This window comes from Leptodactylus fuscus, chromosome 1 (assembly GCF_031893055.1).
Source record: "Leptodactylus fuscus isolate aLepFus1 chromosome 1, aLepFus1.hap2, whole genome shotgun sequence".
Lineage (NCBI taxonomy): Eukaryota > Metazoa > Chordata > Amphibia > Anura > Leptodactylidae > Leptodactylus > Leptodactylus fuscus.
In genome coordinates, this window is record NC_134265.1 from 178427095 (window position 1) to 178454140 (window position 27046).

The window sequence follows — 27046 nt, forward strand, 5'->3', positions numbered from 1 at the left end:
AATAATTACTTAATTGCCTCTATGGGATCATTCTCAACTACATTCCAAGCCATTGAGCGATATATACTGTTCCCTGCATTTATTATAGAGTATGTGCTAAGAGATTTTTACAAAAAAAAAAAAAAAAAAAAACATTTTTGCTTACCATATTCATCCACCTTGTTTGGTGTGTAGAAGTGCAGACTTTGCCTAGAACAACAGAAGAGTGCGAAGTCAGACCTTGGCATGTATTATATTGGTTAATCATACTCATCATAAGGATGGGAAAGAAAGTCACTGGGAAGACAATAATAACAGTATCCAAGAAAGATCCCTGTTTACATCTTGGGAGACAGATTTACATATTCTTCCCATGTTCACTTGCAGTGGAGCATCTATGGCTGTATAAGTCTCCACACACCTGAAAAGGTGGTCTCTCCTTAAGGAGTGACATTATCCCAATAATCTAGTATCCAAGATACTCACACTCAGCATAAATAAGATTGTATATAGCAATGCAGCACCAAGAGGCTAAAAAAAGAATAATTAGTTATATGCAATAGTAAACAGTCCTGCGGACACAGAAGCCCCAGACTTTTTTGAAAGTATAGATGGAAAATCAGGTATGCGTTAAAATATAGGATTTGTTTACACCTTCTAAAAAACATTAATGTGAAGCAAACATGTACTGTACCTCAAAAACTGCTATTTTTAGAAACACATTTTGTAACAAGGATCATATTAGATTTTAAAGAGGTATTTTTTTTCTTAAATTGGATTGGTAAAGGTAAAAAAAAAAAAATACATACTCACCTCTCCCTGGTGTTTTGGGTACCTCCTAGAGTGGTTGGTTAGGTCCTGCAGCTCTGATGTTTTCTTGCAGTGCAAGTTCTCACCGGCTGTGATGTCCCAGGTCACTCTCCTTAGGCTGTATTCACACAGAGTAACGCCAGGCGTTTTTTGTGTGTTTTTTTGCACATAGCGCCGCGTTTACGCCGCGTAGCGCCGCGTTAACGCCGCGTATACGCCGCGTTAACGCCGGGCAACGCCACCGCTAAATAGCGCGGCGTTAACGCGGCGTATACGCGGCGTTAACGCGGCGTAAACGCAGCGCTATGTGCAAAAAACACACAAAAAACGCCTGGCGTTACTCTGTGTGAATACAGCCTTAGGCTGCTGATTAGCCTCAGTGGTCACGTGTGTCGCGGATCTTCTGCTGGAAGGAAATACCGGTGTGGCAGGCCGTACTGAGATACACTGAAGCACCGAGGACAGTCGAGTAGTTTTTGTTTTTTTTTTCTTTCACCTCTCTTGGCCTAGTTAAAAAAAAAAAAAAAAATCCTGGGAAACCCCCTTTAAGATAATCTGCTAAAATGTGAAACCATTTTGTACAAAACTACAAAGACTAAGTAATTTGATGAGTCCCATTACAATCTACACTTAGTTATTTAACCACTTCTGAACCACCCATTGGGTATATATGTCCAGAAAGTGGCTGCCTTGTTCTGACAAGAGGCAGCTGGCAGTAATTTCAGCCGGAGCTCCCAGAGAGAAGGCAGGGAAGGTTTATTACTTACACTGCCTTCTCGATTGCTGTGTATACAGTGTGCAATGAGCGATGTATACATAGCTATGGGTGCCGCCATGATGCCATGACCCGGTGGGCACGTGATCAGCCGGCATCAGTGTCTTACAAGAGCTGCTGAGTCCTACAGGACTCAGATCATCTCTATAAGCTGTATAGTAGTGTGCAGGAGCCTGTATTCTTACTGAAACTGGGGCTAAATGTACCAACCTCAGTTGCAGGGGAAATCAATCTCTAATACAAAAAAAAAAAAAAATGATCAGATGTCAGCTGCTACACTAGTTCCCTCTCACTCAGCCCCCCTCCTCTCTCACTCTGTTACAAAACCCTCTGTCTCACTAAGTATAGCCCCTCCCACTCTCACAGTCTCACTAAGGGCTAGTTCACACGTAAATTACGTGGGGCTTATTTTGGTCCTGAAAAAAAACTTCCTAAGGGTGCATTCACACTGAGTAAACGCTAGCTTATTTTTTAGATTAAAATTACACTTGTAAATTTTGCTATCCCATTGACTTCAATGATATTTTACAGGCGTATTTTTACAGGCGTATTTTTTACAGGCGTATTTTTTACAGGCGTATTTTTACACTTGTAAAAAAATATCATTGAAGTCAATGGGATAGCAAAATTTACAAGTGTAATTTTACTCTACAAAATAAGCTAGCGTTTACTCAGTGTGAATGCACCCTAATTAGGAAGCTTTTTTTGGACCTTGCCGCGCTTTTAGAAGCTTTTTTTGGAGCGTTTTTTTTCTTTTTTTGGAAAAACAGCTTAAAAAAAAGCCAGGCTGTTTTCCCCTCCCGTAAAATGAATAGGCCGAAAAAAAGCATCGCTTTTTTCTCTGCGCGTTTTTTTGTGCAGAGAAAAAAGGGGGGGGGGGTTAGCACACAATGGGGGGTTTAGCACCCCCTTCCCCCATTCACTTCTATTGCTTTCCTCAGGCGAAAAATGCCTGAAGAAAGGTCATGTAGCTTCTTTTTTTCTGCTAGCAGAAAAAAAAGCTAGCAGTCTACATAGACCACTATTGTAAAGGGGCTGATTTTAAAGTGAAATCCGCTGTCAAAATCATCCTCTTTGCGTGTGAACTAGCCCTAAGTCTATCAATCTCATCCATTACTAGCCCCTCCCACCCTCCACCATCATCCTAGCTAACCTATTCTGCCCACTACTAGAAGACAGGGAGGAGCCATCCCCGGACACAGGAAGGCTTGGTAAGTATTGATGGGGATAGGAGAGGGGGAAGAGTGATGATGACATTCCATTTCAGAAGCAGAAACAGAACGTTATCGGATTATCAGAAAGTGTCCCTGGGGTGGCCATATGACCTCTCTAGGGATATGGCTAATTCTAGATTTTTCTTAATTGAAGTAAATTAGAAGTTAGGTGGGGGCATTTAATTTAGGGTTTAATTATCAGTTGTCCTGGACAACCCCTCTAACTCGAACAACTTAAAGATGACCTTTCATGTCCTCGGGCACATGTGATTTTATATACCGCTAGAAAGCCGACAGTGCACTGAATTCAGCATACTGTCGGCTTTCCTGTTATGTGCCCCAGGGGAAGAGATATTGGTGCACTGTTGCTGGGCGGTAAGGAACGCCCCCTCTGATAGTATAGAGCTACACATAGTACTGTCAGGAGGGGTATTCCCAGCTATACTGTCAGGGATGCCCTTCTGATGGTGAAGAGCTATCGGTAACTGCAACAATATCTCTTCCCCAGGGGCACATAATGGGAAAGCCGACAGTGTGCTGAATTCAGTGCACTGTCGGCTTTCTCGTGGTATATAAAACTGCATGTGCAGGAGGACATGAAAGGTCCTCTTTAAAAGGGTGGTCTTGATCAGTTAGATGTACATTTGCATTAAATAAAATTAAAGTTACCTAAACTTGTTTTCTCACAGCTCTATGGCAGTATTGCCAATGAATGTAACCTCCTTTGGTTAAGATGTCGTATGCTGGCTCCCATTGAAATGAATGGGAACTGCTTTATACACGCTGATTCTGACCGTGTTTTAACGTTCAAAATCAGGCAGGGTATCAGAAGTGTGAAGGGGCCCTTAGTGCTGCCTTAGTGCTCTCACAGTTCTCCATAAGGCCTGTTTCAGTAACCAAGACTTCATGAAGTCTGATGCTCTCTTTAGATAATTTGATCATGTGGATATTTTTTTTAACAAGTGCTTCTTGTTTCTTATATGCAGTGCCTGGCAACTCAAGGTACAGGAAGCCCTTTTTCCTTATAGATCCCTGGACATGGTGGGCGTCACTTTAAAGAGGTTGTACAACTTTCTATTATACAAACACTGACATCTGTCTCTAAATATTGGTCTGAAAGTGGCCAACCCCTTTAAGGATGAAGTATATGACTGTTTGTATGGCTAAGGACCACATGGTAGTGAAGATTCAAGAGACTGGCAAAACATATTTTGCAGATGTGGGCAACTGGATATTGGATATCACTTGGACTTGTGGGGTTATATGTCCAAGAGGCCTGCTTATTGGGCAAAATTGTTACCTTTTTGTTATCTATTTCTGTTACATTCCCAGATCTGAAACTGTTACAATCAGGGATTCAATACTGAAATGCAAGTTCCAAGCTAAAAAAAAAAAAAAAGTTGTATTATTACTCATGAAGTGCTGTATTGTTTATAACTATCAGAATAACATACATTATTATTTGACTTTTTGCTTGGACTGAGCCGCCATTAGAATTTATGTGGGGATATAGTCTTCTATTTATTTTTAAATTAGTGGATTTGATCATAGACTCCCTAAAAGTTGAAATTTCTCCTTTGAGGGATGATTTATCCAAAGTTAGCTAGAATGTGTCATACAGGGATAGGATTCCACAGAGGAAGAATGATTACAAAGGAATACAGAAAGAAACTAGGAACTAAAGAGACCAATGGGAATTTGATTACAAAGGTAACAGTTATGGAATACAGTGGTAGGTCAAGGAACATGAGAATTCTAGAGATTTCCAAAGGTATAGAAGATACTGATGTTGGGAAATTTGTGGGACATTGGATTAGACCAAAATTTAATCTAATTGGTTTAGTATTGAAAATTTTGCTGCAATTTTTTGACCCAAAGCTACGAGTGGGTTGAGCAGAAGGGTGAAGTATAAGTGATTCCTATATATTACCCATTCATGTATTAGCCATTACTGGATTTTGCAGAATTTGCTGTAATTAAAAACAGGTTAAAGAAAGTAGAAATACCTTTTACAACATTTTTCTTTCTAGGTTGAAGATCATTTTTAGTTTTAAGAAGTTTTATTGATATAATAGCACAACAATAGCTATACATTTTCAAGTAGGGATTTTATAACAGGTTTAACATAAACAATTAACACAAAAATGGTATAATGGGAGCTGTTTGTGGACTCTGTGACACCTAAATGGTCTGGCTTTGGCTACTCCCAAGGGTGTTGTAAAAGTAGCCTTCCTGGTGTTCACTAGAGATGAGCGAACAGTGTTCTATCGAACACATGTTCGATCAGATATCAGGGTGTTCGCCATGTTCAAATCGAATCGAACACCGCGTGGTAAAGTGCGCCAAAATTCGATTCCCCTCCCACCTTCCCTGGCACCTTTTTTGCACCAATAACAGCGCAGGGGAGGTGGGACAGGAACTACGACACCGGGGGCATTGAAAAAAATTGGAAAAAGTCATTGGCTGCCGAAATCAGGTGACCTCCATTTTAGACGAATAGTGGATTTCAAATCCGGGTCATATGAGAATGTGAACTTTGTGACTATGAGACAGGGATAGCTGTACAGGCAGGGATAGCTAGGGATAACCTTTATTTAGGGGGGAATGTTATTAAAAATAACTTTTTGGGGCTCTATCGGGTGTGTAATTGTGATTTTTGTGAGATAAACTTTTTCCCATAGGGATGCATTGGCCAGCGCTGATTGGCCGAATTCCGTACTCTGGCCAATCAGTGCTGGCCAATGAATTCTATTGGCGTGATGAAGCAGTGCTGAATGTGTGTGTTTAGCTCAACTACACCGGTGGAGTAGTTGATCTAAGCACACAGATTCAGCTCTGCTTCAATCAGCGCTGGCCAATGCATTCTATTAGCTTGATGAAGCAGAGTGTGCACAAGGGTTCAAGCGCACCCTCGGCTCTGATGTAGCAGAGCCGAGGCTGCACAAGGGTTCAAGCGCACCCTCGGCTCTGATGTAGCAGAGCCGAGGGTGCGCTTGAACCCTTGTGCACCCTCGGCTCTGCTACATCACAGCCGAGGGTGCGCTTGAACCCTTGTGCAGCCTCGGCTCTGCTACATCAGAGCCGAGGGTGCGCATGTACCCTTGTGCAGCCTCGGCTCTGCTACATCAGAGCCGAGGGTGCGCTTGAACCCTTGTGCAGCCTCGGCTCTGCTACATCAGAGCCGAGGGTGCGCTTGAACCCTTGTGCACCCTCGGCTCTGCTACATCAGAGCCGAGGGTGCGCTTGAACCCTTGTGCACCCTCGGCTCTGCTACATCAGAGCCGAGGGTGCGCTTGAACCCTTGTGCACCCTCGGCTCTGCTACATCAGAGCCGAGGGTGCGCTTGAACCCTTGTGCACCCTCGGCTCTGCTACATCAGAGCCGAGGGTGCGCTTGAACTCTTGTGCACCCTCGGCTCTGCTACATCAGAGCCGAGGGTGCGCTTGAACCCTTGTGCACCCTCGGCTCTGCTACATCAGAGCCGAAGGTGCGCTTGAACCCTTGTGCACACTCTGCTTCATCAAGCTAATAGAATGCATTGGCCAGCGCTGATTGAAGCAGAGCTGAATCAGTGTGCTTAGATCAACTACTCCACCGGTGTAGTTGAGCTAAACACACACATTCAGCACTGCTTCATCACGCCAATAGAATGCATTGGCCAGCACTGATTGGCCAGAGTACGCAATTCGGCCAATCAGCGCTGGCTCTGCTGGAGGAGGCGGAGTCTAAGGTCGGACCTGAATGGAGACTGGTGTGGAGCGATCTTAGACTCCGCCTCCTCCAGCAGAGCCAGCGCTGATTGGTCGAGTTCCGTACTCTGGCCAATCAGCGCTGGCCAATGCATTCTATTAGCCCGATGAAGTAGAGCTGAATGTGTGTGCTTAGCACACACATTCAGCTCTACTTCATCGGGCTAATAGAATGCATTGGCCAATCAGCGCTGGCCAATGCATTCTATTAGCGTGAACTGAGTTTGCACAGGGGTTCTAGTGCACCCTCGGCTCTGCTACATCAGATTGCTACATCTGATGTAGCAGTGCCGAGTGCGCATCAGATGTGTAGTTGAGCAGAACTGGCTCAGCACTGCTAAGTCTCTGCATTCGCATAGGAATGCATTGGCCAGCCTTCGGCCAATCAGCGCTGGCTCTGCCGGAGGAGGCGGAGTCTAAGGTCGGACCTGAATGGAGACTGGTGTGGAGCGATCTTAGACTCCGCCTCCTCCAGCAGAGCCAGTGCTGATTGGTCGAGTTCCGTACTCTGGCCAATCAGCACTGGCCAATGCATTTCTATGGGGAAAAGTTAGCTTGCGAAAATCGCAAGCTGACAGGGATTTCCATGAAATAAAGTGACTTTTATGCCCCCAGACATGCTTCCCCTGCTGTCCCAGTGTCATTCCAGGGTGTTGGTATCATTTCCTGGGGTGTCATAGTGGACTTGGTGACCCTCCAGACACGGATTTGGGTTTCCCCCTTAACGAGTATATGTTCCCCATAGACTATAATGGGGTTCGAAACCCATTCGAACACTCGAACAGTGAGCGGCTGTTCGAATCGAATTTCGAACCTCGAACATTTTAGTGTTCGCTCATCTCTAGTGTTCACCAATTCTGATATGGAAAACAGGACTTCACTGTGACATTGACTTTACCTGTGTTTGCCTTAAACAACTAGGGATGGACTAGATAGGGTTCTAGGAGCCCTAACAGTGTCATACAGACAGGAAGTATCTGGGTTATACTGATGTTTTGCATAAGAAATCAATTTATTATAATATATTGATTTATTGATTTATTGTCTACTTGTAAAATCGACTAAGGAAAAATAATGATTCAATAAAAGATTGCAAGAAAAAAAAATTGTCATTGTAAAGATCACTTAATAAAACTGCTTAGTAGGGATACTGGAGGCAGAAAACAGCTTCTCCATACACAGAACATTACTAAGGGCTCGTTCACATCTGCGTTCTCCTCTCCGTACTGCAGGTTTCCGTTTCCTGCATAAAACAGAGCAGGAGATGGAAACCTGCAGGAGGCTTTCTCACCCATTCATTTGAATGGGTGAGAGAGATGTCCGGCCGTGAGCGGCGGTTAGCGTTTTATGCTCTCCGCTGCAAAACCGGGTTTTATAATCCGGACACAGAGTCGGACATGCAGTACTCTGTGTCCGGATTAAAAAAAAACGTTTTCGCGGCGGAGAGCATAAAACGCTAACCGCCGCTCACGGCCGGACAGCTTTCTCACCCATTCAAATGAACGTCCGGCTCAAGGCCGGACCCGGTCTGTGGTTTCCGTCTTCTGGCATGCAGAAGATGGAAACCACAGAACGGAGACCCTGAACGCAGGTGTGAACCTAGCGTAAGGAGGAACTTCCAAGGTATGTTTACTATTAAAGCAGCCCAAATCCCATAAAGGGGTTTCATTTTTTTCATGTATAGTCTTCTCTTACAATAGGCTATAAATATCTGGTTGGTGAGGCCAACAGATTTCCCCTCTTCACCCCACATGCACCATACAGGCAACTTCTATTGAAGTCAATATGACTTTTTATTTTCTATTTTGGGGGGAAAACTTCTTCTGACGATGCAGCTCTGCCATATCATCAGTTGGCAGAGCCAACTGCACATGTATGTTCAGCCATGCACAGTCGGCTGTGATGGCTGATGATGCAGCGGAGAGACGTCGGCGGAAGAAGACAGAGGCATCGCTGGAGAGTCTTCGTGGAGCACAGAAGGAACGCCCCTGTGCCTTCTGAAAAATCATTTGCATAAGGAAGAAATGAGAAATTTCTCAGGAATGGTGGCGTGGTCAGAATAATAAAGGTAGGAAAAGAATCCCTAAAGCCTATTCCAATTTGGTATTTGTAGGAAAAGGGATTCTAATGACAGAATCCCTTTAAGCTAGCATTTAATGGCTCCTGTGCCTGGTCTATCCCTACAACACACTATTATGGCAGTTTGCATCAGGTATATAAATGCACTCCTTGTAAAATATATGTTAATAAATCTCTATAAACAAACAAATTAATGAATAAATAACTAAATATCAAGGAAAATTAAAAACATAGTTTAAAAAAAGAAGTCAAATTACAGCTATATGGTATTTAACAAATAAACACAGATTAGTAAGAAAATTTGAAAAACAAAATTATAATTTTTTCATAACCATTAGTCTAACTGAAATACAGAAAATGACAAAAATTTAACAGAGATTTCCCCTTTATCTGTGAAACCCCTACTCATTGTAGTTAAGTTAATGTATCAAGTAGCAAAAATACCAAATACCAACTGCAATAAATTATAAATCCTCCCCTGCATGTAGAGATATGTAGTTAGCTTAACGTCAATGAAACATTCTTTAAGAGGACAAGTCAGGACCGAAGCTTCATCAAATCTCTTTCCACATAGCAAGTATCTTATCCAAATGTGGACCTTTTATTCAGTCCCACAAACACAAGCAAAATTCCATAACCAGAGGTGTAACGTGAAGCTCCTGGACCTCATTGCAAAATCTGTACCAAACTATAATGCATCATTTATAGTGCTGGTCTCTTTATATTGGGAAGATTCATCTTATGGGCCCTATAAGGCTCCTGGAGCTAGGTGTGACTGCCCCTTCTGCATCCCCCTAAGTTACACCTCTGTGCATAACATCCATAACTGTAACATATCAGGAGTTGAACCTATGTCTTTAGTACTTGACCACGTGGTTCTTTCTATCTACTAGACTACATTGGTCCTTCTCTTTCTGTAAAGCCCAATCCAGGGACTCTCAGCCTTTCACAGTGTACCTCCTCTCATGCTACTATCGGCCTCCTACTTACTTTACACCACCTAGGTGCCCTGGATGCCCTGACAAGCTGTGGTACGACCTCAGGCATATCCAATGAGGGTCAAAGTATGGGCACTGCGAGGTAACTTTAGCGGGTGTAGAAATACTAGTTTGGCAATAATCCCCACATTGTGTTATTAGGCTCACCAAACGAGTCATGCATGATGTTAAGTGGGCTGCCCCTAGAGGGCAGCAAACAGAGGCACTGTTCTCCTAATTACATCCTGGAGAACAGATTTGCATATTTTTTACCCATAATCCCTAGCGGAACAATAATGGCTTGTAAGTTTCTATACGCCTGTGTAGGTGCACACTCTCCCTAATGAGTATGATTATCCCCTGATCCCCATAAAATCCAGGACGGTTGGGAAGTATGTATATACAGGTATGTGTACACAATTAAACATCTTTGAAACGACCATTTTCTGCAAGATTGTAATCTTCTCCAAGATGGTTAATATGAAAATCTGAAAATCCAACACAGAAAATGTGGACTGCTCAAAGAGATGATCTTTTAGAGAAGTTTTACTGTATGTGTATATATATATATATATATATATATATATATATATATATATATTTCTATAAACTATATATTATGCACCTCGCACAATACGATAAAAAAAAATGTGGTAATTTAAGATAGTCAAACAATTCTAGTTATGTGACAAATAGAATCTGTTCGCACCATATCACATCTGGAGCCCCCTCATTCCCAGACCCTAAAAATCTACTAACTCAACTTAAAAAGCAACAGTTTTGCATTGGCCAAGGACATTTTGCGACAGTTTTTGTGTGTTGCAATGGAACATGTGGACAATTCTCTATCAATCAATTGGTAAATTAACTTTCTTATTAAAGGATGGTCTAGCATAGATGGCATTGCATGTCACAACTCAATTCATTAACCATTGCTGTTTGTCTTCTGATAATCCCATAAGAGAGTTGCATATCCTGTTCCACTTAACTCTGTTTTTCTTCACTCATTGTACAACATCCTACTATCAAAGCTCTGACCCTTGTAACCCAGGCTCCCTTTGATTGATGTCCCCTTTGTGGGCATTTTCTCAAACAACTAGCCCTACATCCATCAAGCAGTCACCAGGAGTCACAGCATATAGTGTTGCAATTGGAGGAATGTTAATGCCAATCAATACTGTCACATTGTTTAAGGACAGACGGGATAGAACATACGGCCTGGAACACAAATACACAGCTTTAGATTTTGTCTCCAAACTCCAGCTGTTTGTAATATTTTTTGTTGTTTTTCCATTATGCATTTTTTCCAACTGAGTTTGAGGAAATTCTGGCAAAGAACTTTTAAGCTTTAGCTGATTAATATATTCATTTTTCTGCATTAATATCGCAATGAAGAAATGACATTTTTGAAGAGATTCTTATGTTACAACAATTCAAGGAAATTGAGGTAATGGTGATTCTATGAAGTCCACGTTCGATGCAGTGACTCGCCTTCCGATGGTCAGCAATGTATCATTTTCTGTCTAATTGATACACAGGAAAATCCCACAAGGCCCTTTTAATTCCAGAGATTTATTGAAGTATTGTACAAGAGTTTTCACAGACGCTGTCTCACAAGACCTACCGCTCTAATTGTCTGAGAAATGTCTGGGGCCTACACACAAATCAATGTGATAGCTGTTTTAGAATGGCTGTTTAATAGAAATAATTTCCCATCACTCGGAAAGAGAAGTGGAAGGCATATTGTTTCTTTTAACATGTACAATCCTTTGAAGATGTACAACTATGTGATATTTCTACTAAGGAGATTCTTAAGTATTGCTAACACAGCTAATCAAAAGCAAACCAATTCAGACTGCCTTAAAGGAACTAGTCATGTAAGAGGTATTCATACCCCTGGATAAACAGAATATTAAAGGGTTTCTACAATTTCATACAAATCTTGGGTTAGAATGACGGCTTGACAATAAGCTTATCACAAAGTGTCCCCCGTGCTGGGAATCTCGGCAATTAGTTTTCGTTTGTGAGAAAAAAGGGCAATAGGTTTTATATTACCCTTTAGTGTTTACTGTTTCAAATCAATGGGTTGTCTCAGTGATGCGGGAGCGGACAGGTCCTCCAAAGCAAGAAATGCTCTCTGCAGCCACTCTCTACTCTAACCTTGAGGTTCTTGAGAAGATGACAACCTTCCACCTCTACCAATTCCCTAAAAGGGTATATGAAAACATGCAACTACTTAAATGTTCATAAATGAATTTTCATGTTAAAAAACCCCCCAAAAAAAACAACTTCTAGAACATTCTCCTATTCTTGCTCTCCTACCCTGGATAGGTTTACTATGTCATTATAGGGATAATATCACTCCTTAAGGAGAGAGCACCTTCACAGGCATACGGAGTCTTTCAAAACCATTTTTGCTCTGCTGAATGGCTTTGTAAGACTCTGTACGCCTATGAAGGTGCTCTCTCCTTAAGGATTGATATTACCCCCATAACCTGGTCTAGAAGTCTCTCATCTTTGCCAAACCAGTTTCTCCTACGCTGGGCTGAAGAGATCCAACCAGATCGAAACAGCGTTGTCCACAGCTGGGATTCTGTTTCTTTTGGAATAGAATAAATTGGTTTGGCATATCCTCGCACCATAGCAATAGACTTGTTGAAAAAGTCATGCATGATGTTTAAGAGGGCTACCCCTAGAGGGCAGCAAACAGAGGCACTGTTTTGCTATTTACATCTTGGAAAACAGATTTGCATATTTTTCCCATATGTCATTATAAGAAGTGTTAACAGCTTTGATACCATTCCAGGTTTAATGGGTTCATAACTGTGTCAGTGTTTATGGTTCATCACAGGACCAGAAGAACTGAAAAACAGTCCATCTGATGAAGGACCAGTCAGGACCTCTATGTCAGGGATTTCTGCCAGACCCATAGAGTGTGTAGTTATTTCATTTTGCTTACTTATATAGTACCAATATATTCTACAGGTTTACAGATATTGTCGTCACTGTCCCATAGAGGGCTCACAATCTGCATTCCCTATCTTTAAAACGTGGGAGGAAACCTGTATCAAACATGGGGAGGACATACAGACTCCTTGGAAGGATTCAAAGCCATGACTCCAGTTCTCCAAGGATACAATGCTAATCTCTGAGCCACTGTGTTAAGTAGTTGTGAATTGTCACCTAGAAAAGAGATAATGGACTGATTTGCTTTACTGTATATGAATACAAATTCAAATGCAGATCTATGAAGTGGGCAGCCAATCTGTGGCAACCTTTTCTGTCTTTTTCTGAGTACGTACAGAGATCTTATCAAAGTGTGCACTAATTAAACAGAACAGAACTAACCTTATGTTTAGCTTACTACCAGCCACATCAAACACAGTTTGGTCTCAATAGTCTCAGTATTTCAGGACAGACCCAGGCGCCTCCACTCACTCCCAGGATCTGCCCTGAAGTTCAGGCTCTGCAGCCCTTTATGGCCCAGTAATGAGTTTAGGACTCACACCTGGATTGAGGGCTACTGAAAACCCACACTGGACCACACATAAGTCAAAAGTTTGGGGGAGATATAACGGGAACAGTACCAGTACCAAAATAAATATAGATAAATATATATATTTATATCACGTATATAGTGGCATTATGGCTGTCTATGCTGCTCCTACTGCCACTATAACTATTTTCTTGTGTTGTATTGTGTAACAAGTATTATTGTGTAGTTTTGTGTGACAAACTACTATATTACTTGGTAGGAGAATATGATGTTCAAACAGATGGCTGCATCCCACCCTGTTACTATGTGGTTTATTGATATTCAAGTAAGCACCTTACTGAACTATTTCATCCTTCACCTATTGTCATGTTTCACTTGATCTCAAGCATTGCCAGAAATACAGATTGGTGAATATCGCAAGATTTATATTGAGAATACTCACAAGGTTCTCTCACCAGTTTAACATTAAAGTGATATTATCACCTCTCCTGAGCTCCCTTGCAATGTCTGATGTCCTTTTGGGGGTTTCTTTTAGTCTCTTTTGGTCTCTTGGGAGACATGAGCATTACTAGGTCACCATATAGACCTGTATTTAGGGCTGTGTAGTCAGATGAGATGATTTGACGTCACAATACTTGCGTTAAAACACAACCTAGGCCAATGATGACACCAATCCAGACCTCAGAGTATAATAATAATTTATAGGTGGCATATCCCATATTTTGTAAAACTTATACCAAATCTGACTTGTTATAAACTGGTGTGCTGGTCTCTACCAAGAAGTAATGGAAGTAGTAAAGAAGTAATGATAATTGTATATAGTAGGTGTTCTTCTTCTAAGAATCTGTAGCTCCCTAGGGGAGTGTGTGGTGGAAAGGAGTTGGAGTAGGAATTTGGATGATCTGGTCATGGTTCTTGGTTCTGGTGACCTTCTCTACCAAACCTTCTTCACTCTGAGTTTTGAAACAATAACCAGGTCACTTCAGTGAAGTTTAGCAAGGTAACTCATGGTTTCTTTATTGAAAAAATTTACACAGATCATTTCCATTGTAGTTGGAGGCACGCAATCTCATATGAACAAAGTTCTCTTCTAATGTACGAGGCACAAAAACTTACCAACAATTTCTTAATAAAAGGCTCATCTGAACTGAAGCAAAAGTTTCTTCCTGAATTCATAATCATTATTGGTTATTATTCTTCTCAGTGTATGACATAAGATACAATTTCCAGTGAGGGACGCAATTTTTAAATCTTATACTATCGTTTATCACTGCAATGTAAAATTATTGTTTTGGTAATTGAATACACTTGAGGGAAGTGGTAGACTCCCTACTATGCAACTACATTAACAAACACACAGCAAAGACATGTGAACACTTCTCCACTAGCAATGGCCATCAGGAAATTGTGATTACTGAGCTATAAAAAAGAAATACTTAAAGGAGGGGAAAGAGGAGCAGGAAAAGCACCAGATAAGACGGGAAAGAGGCATATATCACAAAGTTTCTTATATTCACATACTAGTGATTTATGAAAACTTTGTTCAATAAATTAACAATACATAACAAATGTAGTGCATAGAATAGAGGCCAGTTTTTTATACCAATGAATCAAGTGAATGGATTTGAAAAGTGTGCGCCCGTGAGCGTCTTGTACCTGTCCTCAGCGAAACTGTTTTTTTTTTTTTAACTGGACACAAAGTGCCGCATGTCCAACTTTGTGTCTGGTTAAAAAAAAACGGTTTAGCCGCGGAGAGGTACAAAAAGCTCACAGGCGCTCACTTTTCAAACCCATTCACTTGAATGGGTTTGAGAACTGACTGCCGGGTTTCCATCCCCTGTCCAGTTTCTCGGGGCAGAAGATGGAAACCTAGCTGGATTGCCTAAAGCGCGCACGGGCGCAGGTGTGAACCCGCCCTTGGTAAATCTTTCACATTGAGTATTCCTTTAGACTTATGTAAGGAAAGGAATTCTCCTGGACTATAATATTGATCAATTTTCCTTAGGATAGGTAACACATATCAGATTGTTGGAAGTCTGAAACCATGATATAGCCTCTTTACTGCTTATCCAACACAACACTGTACATTGTCTTTTTTTTTTTTTTTTTAAATGTAGATTGTGAGCCCCACATAGAGCTCACAATGTACATTTTTCTCTATCAGTATGTCTTTTTTTGGAATATGGGATGGAAATCCATGCAAACACAGGGAGAACATACAAACTCCTTGCAGATGGTTTTTTGTCCTTGGCGGGATTTGAACACCAGGACTCCAGCGCTGCAAGGTTACAGTGCTAACCACTGAGCCACTGTGTGCCCCCAATATTTACAGCTTTAAAGGAAATCTGTAAAATCGATGTAAGGCTAAGGCCCCATGTGGCGTCCTTCAGCAAAAAAGAACTGCAGGAAAAACCGTAGCGGCAACGCATTGCAGACAGAGAGTTCACAGAGTTTTCCTCTGCGGACTTTCTACTTCTATTATATCTATAGTGAAACCGCCAGCGTTTCCGTAGATATAACTAACATTCTGCGATTTCCAAAACCGCAACTGTTTTGGAAATCACATTCTGCAGCACATATTATAACGAAAAGTAGGGATGAGGTTTTTTAGAATCCCATTCATTTTGCTGTGACTGTAAAACGCAGCATTTATTTCTCTGGCGTTTCCTCTGCAGACAAACCATGACGATTACGATCCGTGGAGCCCTGGCTTTAAACTACACATGGTACAGTGTAGGGCACATTCCCCTCAGTAAGTTTATATATTCATACAAGTGGGCTGAGAATATTCCATTTTTAGCATTAAGCTATTAAGTGCAATGTGATGAGTCAGACAGGGCTCTGTCTCCAGTTCAGAAACCCACCAAAACCCTGCCCAGTGTCAATAAAGCGAGGCAGCCCTGGGTGGGGTTTTTCTCTGGGGACAAAGCCCTGCTGGAGTTCTGATTCAATCCATTACACTTTCAGCTCAACAGAATATTGCTAATTTTTTTTTTTTTTTTTTTTTTAATCTCAGTTCACCTATATGGAAGTAGGGGCATTGTATTTTCAATGTACAGGCATATAGAGATATATCTCTGTATATAAATACATTAAGCATGGAGGGATCCTCAGTTGTCCTCCTCATTAATACTCACTGTACTGAGTTGAGGTCACAGTGTGGTGAACTAATAGTACTAATGGACCTGGGTGAAAGTGACTATTGTCCAGGTGACTTGGTGAGGGGACCTGAGGACAGGGAAAACCAAGTCAGCTGACAAGTTTGTGGATGCCAAGTTGAAAATATTTGCTGAAACTGTACACATTTAAGGCGAGGCCCCACGGGATGGAAACGCCGCAATTTGCCCATGGCGGAAATGCTGTGGGAAAAATTGCAGCATTTTATAGTAAGGGCAAACTTTGCAGTAAAAATTGTGGTGCAAACACGCCGCGATTTCCAACACTGGCTCAGTTTTGGAAATCGCAGCATGTCAATTATACCTACGGAAACGCTGGCGTTTTCCCCATAGGTATAATTGAAACAGAAAGTTTGCGGAGGAAAACTCCACAAACTTTCTGTCTAAAGTGATGTGGGAAGAACCACACTTTTTCCCAAAGCATTTTTTTGCTGCAGGGCGTCTCGTGGGGCCTTAGCCTGAGAGACGATTCTAACAGTATTTGTTGTTTTGTTTCAAATTTCTTTACAGTACCCACCCAGATTTCCTGACCAAACATGGTGTAAACCTAGCCAAAGCATCACTGGATTGCACCATTATTTGCACTTTAACTTAGAGGTAGATTTTTCATCATGTCTAAAAAAAAACCTGTCTTCGAACCAATCACTGCACATCTTTCATTTAGTATTCGTCTTTGAAAAATGAAAGCTGCACTGTGTTTGGTTACTATGGGCTACAAAGACAGTTTTTCTTTTAGGCTGAAGGCTCATGTTGCGTAAAGGTGGCATTTTGGCCGTGGCGAAAACACAGCAGCATTTTACAGTACCTGTAGTGTGGATGGGATTCTGACTAATTCCATCCAGTTATTGCAGAGAAAAATCTGCAATGGAAAAGCTGAGTTTTCAAAAACACTTGTGTTTTTGCATATCGTAGCATGTCAGTTATACCTGCGGCCACCCAGACTCCTACAGACCCGTTTCTCTTTTGACGGTTGATATAAAGTTACTAGCTAAAATTCTAGCGACTCGCCTATCGGGGGTTGTTAGCGAGCTGATCCATCCTGATTAGTCTCGTTTTATGCCTAACTCCTCAACAGCTATCAACCTCAGACGGTTATTTCTTAACCTGCAGCTGGCCTCGGCCTCTACTGGCTCTAGGGCAGTGTTGTTGCTTGAGGCTGCCAAAGTTTTTGACAGTGTCTAGTGGACTTATTTATCGGCTGTCCTCAGGGCGATGGGGTTTGGACCTCGGTTTTTAACCTACGTTCAATTGCTATATCATCTCCCGGGGGCCAGACTGTGGGTGAATGGGACGTTGTCACAGCGTATTTGATTGGGCAGGGGCACCAGACAGGGTTGCCCACTGTCTCCCTTATTATTTGCCCTAGCTATTGAACCCCTAGCCTGCATTCTGCGGGATGCTTCGGATTTTGTGGGCTTCCAATGTGGTGACCTAGAAGAAAAAGTATTGTTGTATGCCGATGTCATGCTTTTATATTTGGGGGATGTGACTTCCTCGCTCCCACGGGTAATGGCTATAATACTGGATTTTGGGGCTTAGTCTGGACTACGAATAAATTGGGACAAATCGGTCTTGCTACCAGTTGACCCGCTACCACGGTCGCTACTAACTGAAAGACTTCCTTTGCAGAGGGTAGACTCCTTTAAATAACTGGGGGTAGTGGTATCTGCCAGACCTGTGTCGTTTTTGTCTCTAAATTTAGAACCCTTCATAACTAAAATGCGACGTAAAGTGGACTCCTGGGGTAAACTCCCCCTTTCCTTAGTAGGGCGCTGTAACTTACTTAAAATGGTCCTTATGCCACAATTATTATATCTCCTTCATAATTCTCCAGTGTGGATACCAATATCAATACTTAGGAAATAGGAAAATTCATAGTATTTTAAGGGAATTAATTTGACAGAAGAAGGGAGCACGTATCAGTCTAGAGGCACTACAGCGGGACAAGACAGAGGGGGGCTTGGCAATTCCGAATGCCTGGATTTACTTTTTGGCAGCGCAATTGCAGCAGCTTCAGGGATGGGGACTTCCGCTGGGCACGGTGAGATCGGGCCACCTATGTGTGCAAGATACCCCTTGGACTGTTCCGGTTTTGGAGGCTGGTCCCCTACCAACCGCTCGTTCTCGACTCCCCACGTTAGCCCTCTTACAATAATAATAATCTCTTGACTGAATTTACTGTGCTAACGGGCTTTTAGGGGTGGAGGGATAAGGGTGTCCTGTCCCTTAGTCATATCCTAGATAATGGGATGTTTAAGACCTTTGCAGACCTTCAGAGTGATTTTTCTATACCCCAGGTGTGGTTTTATCAGTATCTCCAGCTTCGTCATGCCTTCCATGTTCAGAGTAGATGTATCCTCCTGACAGTTGGACTACACCCAGCACTGCAAAATGCTCTTATGGGATCTATTACTAAGGGAACTAAGGGAATGATATCTGCATTGTACCGACAGTTATTAATGGCCTACTTGGAGGATTTCCCGGACAAGACTAGGGAAAGGTGGGAGGGGGATGTTGGTGTGGTGGACGAGGAAACATGGGGAGATGTGTTATCCCTGATCCCTATACTGTCCCCTAGTGAAGCGCAGAGACTGTCTCATATTTATCTCTTGCATAGTCTATAGGACTCAGAGACAGTTCCATATGCATATCCATTCTGATGCCAAATGACCCCGCTGTAGTATGGAACCCGCACACCTCCTGGTTATGATGTAGGAGTGTCAGGAGTTAGCCAATTACTGGAATCAGGTATGGTCCTTTCTTGGCCGGGTGTATTCTATTACACGTCTGCGATCACCATTAGTTTGCCTCCTAGGTCTTTTGGGCGAGGGTGTGGATGTGGAAAGCCTGGAATTTATAGGGTTGTCTAGGGAATTATACCAGGCAAGAAAATTTATTGCTTATCATTGGTTGGACCCAAGCCCTCCTCCTCTGGTGGAATTGATATCTAGAGTTAATAATACTATTAGGCTGGAGAGGGGAGTATATATACAGAGAAAGGCTCAAACTAAATTTGAAAAAATTTGGGAAGCATGGTTGGACACACCTGGTCTTCCCTCCCTGTCTCTGATTAGGGATAGATCTCTCACTTCTACTTTATCTGTTTCCCTGATCCCCTGATCCCCCGCTATACTTTGCTATGAATCAAAGGAGGTTCAGGAGATTTAGCAGGGGGGTCCTAATGGACTCCCCCCCCCCCCCTTTTATATGTCAGATTGTGTCTCCATATTTACTTTGAATTGTTGTTGTGTTGCTGTTGTTTTGTCGATTGTTTGATTTTATGTGAAGAAAAATTTGTTAATAAAAATTATCTGATTTAAAAAAAAGTTATACCTGCGGAAATGTTCCCATTTTCCACATAGAAATAATAGAGGTAAAAAGTATGCAGAAAAAAATTCTGTGGACTTTCTATGAAAACTGCTGCGAAAAAAACGCAATGCTTTTTGCTATGGTTTTTCCGCAGCGTTTTTCTTTTTTTCGTGGCTCTCTATGTTGAGCCTTAGCTAGGTTTACACTAGCATTCAGGGACTCTGTCCGCCATTCTACTTAAAGGGATCCTATCACTCAGACACGATTTTTTCTAAGTACCACGTCGGAATAGCCTTAAGAAAGGCTATTCGTCTCCTACCTTTCGCTGTCTTCTCCGCGACGCTGTTCGCCTACAATCCCGGTTTTTCTCAGTATGCAAATTAGCTCTCTCTCTCAAACAGCACTGGGGACCTCCCCAATGCTGCGAGAGAACTCTCTCCAGCACCGCCCCCATCTTCATCAGCAGCGTCTTCTTCAGACTCTTCTTCCGGCAGTGGCTTGTAACTTCTAGGCCTCGGGCCTTGGGCAGAGCAGACTGCGCATGCCCACAGGCCCTGGAAAATGGACGCTTACAATACTGTGCAATGGAAAAACATATCTTCCGATTAGGTTCAACAAACATCACTACAATACTACAAAATTACACAGCTAATGTGATTATGGCCTTTCCAAAAAAAACTAAATGGAGCTAGTTATTAATGCACATGTATTATAAATACTGAGCCCCCACAGAAATGACAGAGAACATGTATGTGGCTTTATATTTCTCAGAAATTCTTCTAGGGAAGAATATCCATTTTCCAATCTTGGATTTTATAGGGATAATAAAAAAAAAAAAAAAAAGTCTGTGCGTCTTCAATGTCATATACTGTATATAGTATGTGTCTTGTTACAGATCCATACAGCTCAGAAATTATAGGTACCTCAAATACTGCAGTGTCATAAATAAAATATGACATCAATAGTGAGACATTGTTTCCATTTAATTGGATTTAATAATTAATTGGCTTTAAAATTGGAGTGTAATATTTATTAAATGCATAAGGGAAATCTAGTAAGATGGTACAATAGTAATATCTCACCGCTCAATATATATATATATATATATATATATATATATATATATATATATATATATAGTTTTGAAATCCTTTGTTAAATTCTTAAGTATATTTACTGTAATTCCATAGTACATTACAAATATTAGCAATTTTCACAAACTACATTAGTATCTACATTGTATCTATTGTTTTGAACTAAACAAGTAAAACATGTATATAATACATATAAGGAAAAAAATATCTTGTTTCATCACAAAAATAAGGAACTAATATTTTTCATATGGAGTTCATCTTTTGTTAAACTCTATTAAACTTATAGTGATACTTAGGAATTTCAACTATACTTGGAAATGTAGGCAATTATAATTAATGTGAATATCTATCTACAATCCTATGTAAAAGTTTGGGCACCCCTATTAATCTTAATCATTTTTTGTTCTAAATATTTTGGTGTTTGCAACAGCCATTTCAGTTTGATATATCTAATAACTGATGGACACAGTAATATTTCAGGATTGAAATGAGGTTTATTGTACTAACAGAAAATGTGCAATATGCATTAAACCAAAATTTGACCGGTGCAAAAGTATGGGCACCCTTATCATTTTATTGATTTGAATTCCCCTAACTACTTTTTACTGACTTACTGAAGCACAAAATTGGTTTTGTAACCTCAGTGAGCTTTGAACTTCATAGCCAGATGTATCCAATCATAAGAAAAGGTATTTAAGGTGGCCAATTGCAAGTTGATCTCCTATTTGAATCTCCTCTGAAGAGTGGCATCATGGGCTACTCAAAACAACTCTCAAATGATCTGAAAACAAAGATTGTTCAACATAGTTGTTCAGGGGAAGGATACAAAAAGTTGTCTCAGAGATTTAACCTGTCAGTTTCCACTGTGAGGAACATAGTAAGGAAATGGAAGAGCACAGGGACAGTTCTTGTTAAGCCCAGAAGTGGCAGGCCAAGAAAAATATCAGAAAGACAGAGAAGAAGAATGGTGAGAACAGTCAAGGACAATCCACAGACCACCTCCAAAGAGCTGCAGCATCATCTTGCTGCAGATGGTGTCACTGTGCATCGGTCAACTATACAGCGCACTTTGCACAAATAGAAGCTGTATGGGAGAGTGATGAGAAAGAAGCCGTTTCTGCACGTACGCCACAAATAGAGTTGCCTGAGGTATGAAAAAGCACATTTGGACAAGGCAGCTTCATTTTGGAAACAAAAATTGAGTTGTTTGGTTATAAAAAAAGGCGTTATGCATGGCGTCCAAAAAGAAACAGCATTCCAAGAAAAACACATGCTACCCACTGTAAAATTTGGTGGAGGTTCCATCATGCTATGGGGCTGTGTGGCCAATGCCGGCATCGGGAATCTTGTTAAAGTTGAGAGTCGCATGGATTCCACTCAGTATCAGCAGATTCTTGAGAATAATGTTCAAGAATCAGTGACGAAGTTGAAGTTACGCCGGGGATGGATATTTCAGCAAGACAATGATCCAAAACACCGCTCCAAATCCTCAGGCATTCATGCAGAGGAACAATTATAATGTTCTGGAATGGCCATCCCAGTCCCCAGACCTGAATATCATTGAACATCTGTGGGATGATTTGAAGCGGGCTGTCCATGCTCGGCGACCATCTAACTTAACTGAACTTGAATTGTTTGTCCAAAATACCTTTATCCAGGATCCAGGAACTGATTAAAAGCTACAGGAAGCGACTAGAGGCTGTTATCTTTGCAAAAGGAGGATCTACTAAATATTAATGTCACTTTTCTGTTGAGGTGCCCATACTTTTGCACCGGTCAAATTTTGGTTTAATGCATATTGCACATTTTCTGTTAGTACAATAAACCTCATTTCAATCCTGAAATATTACTGTGTCCATCAGTTATTAGATATATCAAACTGAAATGGCTGTTGCAAACACCAAAATATTTAGAACTAAAAATGATTAAGATTAATAGGGGTGCCCAAACTTTTTCATAGGACTCTATCTATCTATCTATCTATCTATCTATCTATCTATCTATCTATCTAAATGACAGCATGCGTTAGTTTTCCATAAAGTTTTTTTCTATACAGTTGTGTAACTTAGCAAATATATAGGTGAATGTACTTATAGGTGAATACATGACTTTGTCCTATAGATGTTTTCAATTACAGTGGCACTCATGGTATCTGTAGACTTGTCCTTTGAATGCCTCTGAATATCTCTGCCAGACATGTGGGATCAATCAGGGGCTGATGTGCGCTTTTGGGAATGTTGACAGCCTGACATACATAGGACTCCGGTGAGAAGAGAGCTCAGCAAATCAGCCATGAACAGAGGAGGGGGTGAAGGAAGGAAGATTTGCAAAAAAAGGCAGGCAGATCCAAGCAGAGTAGGAAACACAGACAGAGGGAGAGAGGGAGAGAGAGGGAGAGAGAGAGAGAGAGGAAAGTGGAGCTGAGACAATAGAAAGGGAGGGAGTGAGAAGCACAAGAGGAGGAAAGAGGTTTGCAGAGACTCTTGAACATACTCTTGCACAGCTTCTTAAGAATGAAGAGGAGGGAAGGACATTGATTTGTGCAGCACATGAGCAGAGCATGCAGCCAGCAACCCTTCTTGCAATATGTTCTCTGTCATTCTTCACATCTTCACAGCGATTTGGATAGTCGATGTAGAACATTAGTTTTGGATCAGGCAGCTTACAACAAACACTTTAAGAACTAAGGGGAGGGCGAGGGAAATAGAAAAGTATCCCCTATTACTATTACTTCCTAAGGACTAGCCAATTGTTTCCTGCTCAGGTGACCATGCTGCGCCTGGCTTCTATTTGTTGCTGTCTTTCTTTGGTCCATTGTTGGACAACTTTTCAGCATCAAGTTCCAGCCTTCAGGAGCTCCTCGTCACAAGTTTTCCAGATCACAGACAGCAGGATTACTCAAGAAACAGACAGCACAGAAAACAAAGTGGAAAAGTTGGGACAGTATTTCAAGAAGAACATTAGGAGGTTGCGAGAGAAAAGTCACAATTTGGACTTGGTGTTCTTGGTGGATGAGTCTTCTAGTGTAGGTCATGCCAACTTTGTCAATGAGCTGAGGTTTGTCAAGAAGCTTCTCTCTGATTTCCCAGTGGTGCCTTCTGCTACCAGAGTGGCCATTGTGACATTTTCTTCCAAGAACAATGTTCAGACCAGAGTGGATTACATCTCTTCTAGCCAGTCCCACCAACATAAGTGTTCTCTCCTCAACAGAGCAATCCCAGCTATCACCTATAAGGGAGGGGGGACATATACCAAAGGAGCCTTCCAGCAAGCAGCGGTAAGACAACATACTTTGAAGTCTACCAGTTATGACCAGTTATGATTTTGTCATAGTCAAACATATGTGTTTGCATGGAGATGCCTATTGGATTTCAAGTTTGACAAACATAAAAGTATGTAATGTATTCCAGCTATATGTAAGCATGACTATACTATACAGTTAAAAATCTCCAAAAAGCCCGTTTCTTTAAGAAAACCCTCTTATCTAAAGCAGAAGTCCTGTGAAAGATTTTAATTAGTACAATATATCATGTATACCAATAGTACCACAACTAACACTCACATCAATTTATTTGAGTGCCATGTCCTAGAAGGAGCCTAGTGGCCTGCACAAGTGTGTGTATGAATACTTTTGGATGTCTTGCTACACTCCCCACCAACTTTATGCTGTGAATACTTACAGTATTTTATGAATAATAGTCATACATCACAATAAAAAGTCGACAGACTCCAAAAACAAGTAAGAAATTGTTCAATTATACCTTATCTTAGCACAGTCTCTACTCCTGTAACTGTGATACCTAGTGATAGATGCATTCAAGATTAGTTTTTTCGTCGATGTTTTTGCCTGTGAAAATGCCATTAAAAGATAATGTTGCTTTCCCTGTGTTGGTTGGGCAGTACTTTTTGTGATTCTACTATAACAGTATTAGTTATGAAGTTAGTTTAAGTACTTTATGTAATTGATAAAAACAACTAGAGGCAGTGTTGTAACCTTAAGTGGATCCACATGACTATGCAGAGTTTGCTTCTTGTCCAGATGTTGTAATTGATGTCACCCTGTGAAAATGTTACTAATCATTATCTCTATAATAGTTCTTAATGTGCTTCCTCCAAACCAGTCCTACCAGCCTATGCTATGACAGTGCTCTATACAAAAAGTTTATTGCAGAATATGCATATTTTTTAAGTAGTTTAGAGCTCACATTTCACAAAACTATTACCTACTAGTACTAGTATTAAAACATTTAGTGTAGAGAGATTTACTGTTACTTTATTTTTATGAATGTTATAGATCTAAAGAGACTTTCGAGGATTGTATAAATAGAATTTCTTGGAAAGAGCATAGAATATGAACAAAGTATGTGATATACAGATGTTATAGAGTTGAGGTTTTTTTTTGTTTTTTTTTCTTAAAGTAAGGATAACGTAGTACTGTAAGTATACCTGCAGCCTGTTGGGGCCATGGCTGTACTTGTTTCAATGAACTTCATATATTCTGAGGACCCTTTAAGATCTATTACTCAGATTAGGGGAATGTGTTATTAACTTCTTCAGCAGTCTGCACCTGAACTGAACTAAATGTATTGCTTAATCACTTGCAGAATATGTTTTATTACACCTGTATTTCAGTGCACTATACGTTTACCATCATTTGTCCTCTGGGTGTAGTAGGAGTACTACGATGACAGACCTGGGGGCTTTTATTAGACCATCCTTCTAACTGCTCAGATACTGCAGTTGCTATTGAACAGGATCAGAGTTATATCTGTCTGCCAATAGCTGCCACTTGGGAGAGTTGAGAAGCTTAAAGATAACTATTTAATGTTGAAGCACCTTTTCTAATAATTCAGAATTTTCTTCCTTTGTTAGTCCTCTTACAAATGTATGACTAAATCGAGTTTTTCCAGCTGGGGCTATATACAGTAGATGCTCTGACGCTATCTATTTTAGAACATACAGTGAAATACTGTGTATGATCACACCCAGTTGACAAGGGAAAGGCAGCACCAAGTTGTCAATGGATTAATAAATATTCGGGAGGATTAACAGGGGAACAGTGAAATACAATTTCACGAGAGAAGATGTTCCACAATTGTTTCCTAAAGGGGTTTTACCATTCAACTCAAACATTTGCCCTCTGGACTTTTGTTCTTAGGATTGGTCAGTCCAGTGATTGGACTCTACAGAGTTGACAATTTTACTCTAAACTGCAGGTAGGGAATAAATGTTGCTTGTGGTACAACCCCTTTAATGAACCTATGAAAAGGCAGTTACACTTCCTAACACTTTAGTGATGTGGTAGTGTTATTTGGGGTACTGTTTGCTTGTGATATTTGTGTGCATTAGGGCAATAGTAACTTAAATTAATACTGTATGATTGTATTATTTGGGCTACTATATGGTAAAAAATATGAGGAGGAGAGTAAAAACGGAAGGTAATAGACAATGCACCTCTTAGAGCTGACTGTTGACCGAGGTATCTATAACATTTTATTTTGTCGAATCAAAGCAGCACTACCTGTAGCCATTTAAGATGGGATCTATTTGGAAAGTTCTATGCTCACAACAATGCTGAGTCTACAGACCTATATATACTATATGCCGCATGCAATATAATTTTTCACAATATTTATGGAATTTGTGAAGAAAAAAAACTAATTAGTCTGAGACACTCATAGGCATAATACAGGATCAGAACAATATCTAGACATTGTATCTGAGACCCTTAGGACACAAATCTTGAACACCAGTCCATGGAAGGCACCAAAGGCACAATCTGTAGAAAAAGAGAAATAATATCTATGTTTGCAATGTGTTGGCAAAAATTCTGATAAGTTGCCAGCAACTATAGCCAGAAAACATCTAGAGGAGAATGAGTTAATATTCGTGGGAAGAAGGCCAGAGGACTGCTAAAAATTAGTCATGGAAGACAAAGCAGACAAGTGGACTTTTTCAGGTCTATAGACTCACATCACAGCATGCTCCTTTATTTATTGAATAGCTTGCACATGTCTTCATCTTCTGCTGCCATCACCACGCCATTATGCCAATGGTGGGCATTCTTACACCCCAGCTTGGCTGGGACCCTGTTAACACTGAAAGCTAACTCAACATAATAAGTGTATCAAAATTCTTTTTAAATGCTTATTGCAAGACAATGAGATTCGTCACAACTCGTTTCATGGTTTGTATTGTGACAGTCATCTTCTGGCTGAAAGTTGTCAGATTATAACTACTCTTATCTACGTTCCTGAGAAGTTATACATCTCTACATAAAATTCAGTGCTATAACTACTCTATATACTGTATATGGTCAAAGAATATCCCTATAATCCTATAATTCCTAATGCTTATGTATCTCTGCATATAAAATGTACAGGCTGAC

General features: G+C 40.8%; 1 protein-coding gene across 3 annotated transcripts in view; it reads left to right on the plus strand.

Moving 5' to 3' along the window:
• Positions 1 to 23001: 23001 nt before the first annotated feature.
• The window catches only part of SVEP1 (sushi, von Willebrand factor type A, EGF and pentraxin domain containing 1), a 260025-nt gene continuing 255980 nt past the window's right edge, over positions 23002 to 27046 (plus strand). For 2 of the 3 annotated variants that reach the window (XM_075280353.1, XM_075280354.1), the window contains exon 1: positions 23002 to 23935. In XM_075280353.1, the coding sequence (XP_075136454.1) occupies positions 23429 to 23935 (507 nt within the window). In that variant the 5' untranslated portion in view covers positions 23002 to 23428. The remainder of the gene's footprint in view (positions 23936 to 27046) is intronic. The other variant, XM_075280352.1, reaches the window with a different exon arrangement.